This window comes from Micropterus dolomieu, linkage group LG17 (assembly GCF_021292245.1).
Source record: "Micropterus dolomieu isolate WLL.071019.BEF.003 ecotype Adirondacks linkage group LG17, ASM2129224v1, whole genome shotgun sequence".
In the NCBI taxonomy this organism is placed as follows: domain Eukaryota; kingdom Metazoa; phylum Chordata; class Actinopteri; order Centrarchiformes; family Centrarchidae; genus Micropterus; species Micropterus dolomieu.
This window is the reverse complement of record NC_060166.1, coordinates 38868802-38875018: the sequence shown is the minus strand read 5'-3', so window position 1 is coordinate 38875018 and position 6217 is coordinate 38868802. Positions and strand designations below refer to the sequence as shown.

General features: G+C 44.7%; 1 protein-coding gene across 4 annotated transcripts in view; it reads right to left on the bottom strand.

The window, feature by feature from the left end:
- clip3 (CAP-GLY domain containing linker protein 3) overlaps window positions 1–6217 on the bottom strand; it is a 34567-nt gene that overhangs the window by 20834 nt on the left and 7516 nt on the right. For 3 of the 4 annotated variants that reach the window (XM_046074820.1, XM_046074819.1, XM_046074821.1), the window contains exons 1-3: window positions 5942–6009; window positions 5185–5610; window positions 1070–1209 (exon numbers count right to left, since the gene is read on the bottom strand). In XM_046074820.1, coding sequence (XP_045930776.1) covers window positions 1070–1209; window positions 5185–5610; window positions 5942–6008 — 633 coding nt within the window. In that variant the 5' untranslated portion in view covers window position 6009. Of the gene's footprint in view, window positions 1–1069; window positions 1210–5184; window positions 5611–5941; window positions 6010–6217 lie in introns of those variants that run through there. The other variant, XM_046074822.1, reaches the window with a different exon arrangement.

Here is a 6217-nt window from a genome sequence, read left to right as displayed (position 1 = left end):
GTGTGTCTGTGTGTGTCTGTGTGTGTGTGAGTGTGTGTCTGTGTGTGTGTGAGTGTGAGTGTGTGTCTGTGTGTGTCTGTGTGTGTGTGAGTGTGTGTCTGTGTGAGTGTGAGTGTGTGTGAGTGTGAGTGTGTGTCTGTGTGTGTCTGTGTGAGTGTGAGTGTGTGTCTGTGTGTGTGTGAGTGTGAGTGTGTGTCTGAGTGAGTGTGAGTGTGTGTCTGAGTGAGTGTGAGTGTGTGTGAGTGTGTGTGAGTGTGTGTCTGTGTGTGTGTGAGTGTGTGTGAGTGTGTGTGAGTGTGTGTCTGTGTGTGTGTGTGTGTGTGTGAGTGTGTGTCTGTGTGTGTGTGTGTGTGTGTGAGTGTGTGTGAGTGTGTGTCTGTGAGTGTGTGTGAGTGTGTGTGAGTGTGTGTCTGTGTGAGTGTGTCTGTGTGAGTGTGTGTCTGTGTGTGTGTGAGTGTGAGTGTGTGTCTGTGTGTGTGTGAGTGTGTGTGAGTGTGTGTCTGTGTGTGTGTGAGTGTGTGTGAGTGTGTGTGAGTGTGTGTCTGTGTGAGTGTGTGTCTGTGTGTGTGTGAGTGAGTGTGTGTGAGTGTGAGTGTGTGTCTGTGTGTGTGTGAGTGTGTGTGAGTGTGTGTGAGTGTGAGTGTGTGTGAGTGTGTGTGTGTGTCTTGAATCTGGGTCAATGTGACAATGACAACAGACTGTGGATTCGGGCTTCACGCCAGAACAGCTGGGGCAGCGATACAGACAGAGTTAAATGCAACTGCTTAAAGGCTTTAACCACAAGACAATAAAGAACTGCAGTCCTGCCATGTTTTTAAGCTAGCTTCCTTTGCATTACTATTGCTATTTTAGCTTTAGCATCAGATTATTCTACTTACCCCTAGACATCAGACAAGAAACCCATGTGTCATATTTGACTCAGGATTTAAATCTGCTTTTATCTTATCTTAAAACAGCTCCGGGCTATTTCTCTCTGTAATGCTGTCCTATGTAATCAAAAGAAAGTCATACTTGTGTTCAGACATCATTCTCAAGAAATTGAGGTATTGAATTGTTGCAATGTTCTCACCTCGTTGCCGATGACGTCAATCTTGTGCTGCACCTGGGGAACCCACTGACGCACGATGGCGAACAGCTCCGGGATGGTGGTCCGAGGATCCATGAGGATCTCCAAACATGCGGGGTCATTGGGGTCGAAGAAGGTGAAGGCTGGAGACAGATGAAGAAAGGAAAAGTTAAGGGTAATCCCGAAAACAGACAATGAGACCATGAATAACTAAAAGAGAAACAGAAAAAGGGAAAGAAAGGAAAGGAAAGGAGCTAAGAAAGTACAAGAAGAAAGATCATAGGAAAGAGAAAATAAAATGAAAAGCAAACAGCAGTACATCATTTGAGATGGTAATGCCAAGATGTTTCTGTCATGCTCATCAAATCCGAAGTAACCTATGAGCTCTGCAGTCTCTTCCTGCCAGCTCTGCAGCTCTGAGGCAGATTTCATTTCACTGAGTAACTGCAATCTAACTTCACTTTTCCTAACTGTCAACAGCTCAGGGGTCCTCAAACAGACGGCAGAGAGGTTTAATAAGTCCCCGTGCAGACGGACTTAATCTGATGTAGTTCAGGTTGAAACAGGATTTTAGAATGGGATCAAGGAGGGATTGTTCAAAAATGTTTTAACTAACGAGATATTAGGTGCAGGGGTAGATGGGTTTTTATTTCTTGCTTTTGGTGCAGCATTGGAGGGGTGGGTTCACCCAGTAAACACCATTTCTCAGTTACTTCTGCAGACAGTTCTGGTTTTATTTTTGTCAGGTTGTGACGCAGATTCTTGAGATCCATCCATCCAATTTCTGCTGCTTTTCCAGGTTTGGCAGCAGCAGGCTGAGCCAGGTAGCCCATACATCCTTCTCTCTAGCCACGTCCTTCAGGGTTTCTTGTGGGATCCTCAAGTGTTCCAGTGCCAGATGTGTAGTAGGTCAATTAGCCACTTTCACTGCAAAGCAGCCACAGTCTCCAGGGCCCTGTTCACACATACAGACTCAAAGTAACAGGCTCTCTCTTGTCTAATTTACATTCTCTGCTCTGACTGGACATTTACTTTTTTCCTTTTGACACTATACTGACGCGCAGAGAAGTAGTTGGTTTCCAAAGCAATTGCGATTGGTCGTCTCCAGGTTGTCGCTCCTGCACGTCAGTGGAAATCTGCATAAAGCTGAACCTTTCTCAGCTCCAGGTGAGTCTTGAGTCTTCAAACGCAGTGGGCGGCGACAGGCTGCTATTTGGTGGTTGCATTAGAAATGAATGACAGCCTGTTGCACCTCTAGTGTTTGAGTTCCTTGTGTGTGAACGAGGGTAAGGGTGAGCCTAGCCATCCTGCGAAGGTCTGTCACTACCCAAAGCCCAAGACCATGGGTGAGTGTTGAAAAGTAGATCCACTGGTAGACTAAGAACTTCACCTCTTCACAACAATGGTCTTGCGTTGGCATCACTTGACCTTACACCAGTCTGCTTGTAGAACTCATGCTCCATTTCAGACACCTAAATTCCTTTCTTTGGGGCAGTGACTAACTCCCAACCCCTTGGAGGTTCTATGGCCTCAAACAGGGAGGTACTGACCCTCATCCTCATCAAACCATCCCAGAATGCAGGGGAGGTCACAGTCTGACGAATCCAGCAGCATCACATCATCCGTAAAAAGCCGAGATGCTGCTTAGGCCACCATACCAGACAATGTCCACAACTCAGAGGTGCCTAGAGATTCTCTGGATATGCAAGGGCCGATTGGCTTCCATGGCAGGTATGGCCATAAGCCTTCTCCAACTTTAATAAAAAGATACAGACTGGATGGGCAAATCAGAATGAGAAGCAACTTTATTGCCAAGTAGTGTTTTACACATGCGAGGAATTTGCTGTGGTGATAAGGTGCTACAAGTAGACAAACATACAGTCAAAATAAATAAATGTAGAAAATATATATATATATATATCCAACGCAGATATATACATGTGCATTATTCAGGGTCTGTGCCGTGCAGAAGTAACGCAACGGAAGAGAATAACTATTTAAATCTATAATAAATATGTGCAACATGCCAGGTCTGAGCCCGACAAGAGATGAAACAGTATTTACGTGTGCAGAGACAAACTCCAGTGTCCTTGCAAAAGGTAAACAGCTGCTCCTCTGTTCACCAACCAGGACTGAATCCACATCACTCCTCTTGAATGTGAGGTTGGATAAGCAGCCAAAGTCTTTGTACCAGCACTCTGTCTTAAGCTTTCTTAGGGAGTCTGATCAATGTGATAGCCCAGTAGTTGGAGTACACCCTCTGGTCCCCTTTTATACATTTAACAAAATTACAACACTTTTGTTTTTGCCCCCTTTCATCAAGAGCTGAAGTCAAAGATCTAAGACTTTCTCTATGTACACAAAAGGCCTATTTCTCTCAAATATTGTTCACAAATCTGTCAAATTCTGTGTTAGTGAGCACTTCTCCTTTGCCGAGATAATCCATCCACCTCACAGGTGTGGCATATCAAGATGCTGCATGGGTACTGCACAGGTGTGCCTTAGGCTGGCCACAATAAAAGGCCACTCGAACACACACACTTATGGTAGAGAAATGAACATTCAATTCACGGGCAACAGCTCTGGTGGACATTCCTGCAGTCAGCATGCCAACTGCAAGCTTCCTCAAAACTTGCGACATCTGTGGAATTGCGCTGTGTGATGGAACTGCACATTTTTGAGTGGCCTTTTATTGTGGCCAGCCTAAGGCACACCTGTGCAGTACCCATGCAGCATCTTGATTATCTCTGCAAAGGAGAAGTGCTCACTAACACAGATTTTGACAGATTTGTGAACAATATTTGAGAGAAATGGGCCTTTTGTGTACATAGAGAAAGTCTTAGATCTTTGAGTTCAGCTCATGATGAATGGGGCAAAAACAACAGTGTTGCGTTTATAATTTTGTTTAGAATAAAAAATGGGAACCAACAACAGGCAAACTGTAACGCATGTTGAATAAAAGCGCTACATGAATGCAGTCCATTTACCACCCAGGTCTGCCAGCGCTGTCCCCAACTTCCACACAAGTGTTTCATAGAAATTAAAATCAGCTTGCAGAGAACATCAACTCCTATCCACCCTTTCTGAACTGGGCATCTCTGGTACAGTGGTCTTTTGGTTAGAGGGTGACCGTTCAAAATAACATGGCAAGGACAAAAGCGATCCCTTCTCTTCAAAAACAACTTCTCATTTCCTATGCTAAAGTCTTGTGTCAGGTGCAATTTAAAACTGAGAGCTAGGACACTTTTTCTCGATGTTACTTTACTTCTGTATCTTTGGACATTGTCAAATGAATAAAAGTAAATTAAACCAAATACTAATGGTATGATCTGGACTATGATCAGCAGGAATCGGATAAATATTAATAAATAGTTGGCTAAAACCTATTAAAACCTTCACATCTAGACTGGACAGAAAATAGTCTGTCAGGCTGGTGAGGAGGACCGCCCTGTATTCACTGCTGGATAATGGAGGTGGCCAGAAAGCACACACAGAGTGTATAATGGAGCTGGCCTGCTCCGAGATTGTCAGATGAATACCAATGAGCCAATCGTCCATACAGCAGTCATTCCAGAGCTTTTCAAAGCTATTGATCGATCAAAGCTGTCAGTAATACAGACTGTCTGCACTGAAAATCCACTCTGGTCTACGATTTAAATGGTTTCTTCACTGAGTTTTTGATGTTTTTTATGGTAATTAGGGGAATGACTCTGCATTGGTTTGCCTGTTTATCCATAACGTACAACATCTCTGACAAAACTCTGGACAATTCTAACTACTTGTGTTTAAGGTAGTATGGTGTTGGGTGGTTTTTGGGTGGCAGTGCCTGAGTGGAGTGTGTATTAAAGTAAAGAGGTATAACAATTTCTATTTAATGTGGTATAGCAGCGTATATATGTCATGACAGTATGTATTTAAGGTGGTGCAACAAGTGTAGTTCAGGTGGTGTGACAGTGAGTATTCAAGGTTGTATAACTATGTATTTAAGGTGGTGTAGCAGAGTGTACTAAAGATGGTGCAACAAAATGTACTTCAGGTGGTTTAACAGTGTGTAGATGTTAGTCAGTATGTATTTAAGGTGGTATGACAGGATTAAAGGTGGTGTATTTCCTACGTACTGTAGTCTTTGGGCAGCGGGGCCTGGGCGGAGGGGTGCACCATGGCTCGGCGGCGTGGCTCGTGAACTGGACTCTGGTACTCAGACACTGACAGCGGCTCGGGTTCCTGCTCGGCCTCACACTCCTGGCCGGCCAGTGGATCCTCCTCTTCCTCCGCCCGCTCCTCTCTCTCCTCCCGCTCCTCCTCCTGCTCGTCCTCATCCTCATCCTCCACCTCCGCCCTTTCCTCTCCCTCCCTCTCGTCTTCCCCCTCGTCTTCGTCCTCTTCTTCCTCCTCTTTCTCCACTTCCTCCTCCTCCTCCTCGGTCAGTACCTCCTCCTCCTCTCTCTGGACCCTCCCCTCCTCCTGCTCCTCCCGATCGTGCCTCTCCTTCTCCTGCATCTCCAGGTTCTCCTCTTTAGTCATGATGGATGCTGCAGCTGGGCCTGTCAGAGAGGAGGGTGGATATTTTTAATAATGTCACGTTTTCACCTTGCAAAAATCCCAGAACAATTCAAATCTTACACTGACATAACTAAAAAACGCTGCTGTTGGTTGAAAGTAGAGTGAAGTAGATTAATTAGGAAAGTTATTTATTTGAGTGGTTTCAGGTAATGTACTGGTGCAGTGACAATCCTGGGACAAAAAATAACTTTGTAATAGTAAGCTTCAAACTGTTTCAGCATAGCTGGATGACAACGCTAATACTAATCCAACAAATCTTTACAGTAGCATACATGTTATTTCCACATTCCTACTTCAAGCACATGAACACACCGAAGTCGGAAGAACGACTTCCCAACTTGGGAAATTGGACGACCCGAGGAGCACTTGAATGCAGCATTAGACCTGAAACACAACAAGGACTTAACAGAGACTTTTGAACGGCTCTACTGCTCATCGTTTGGGTTGCCATCTGAGAAAAACTGATTAAATGCTTGTAAAATAACATTTCACTGATCACTGTGATGCCTCATGACAGCCATCAAATCAAGCAGATCAGACGTATCCTGTCTGAACCACACCCAGTCCCTGTGAACTAGTTCCCCTAAG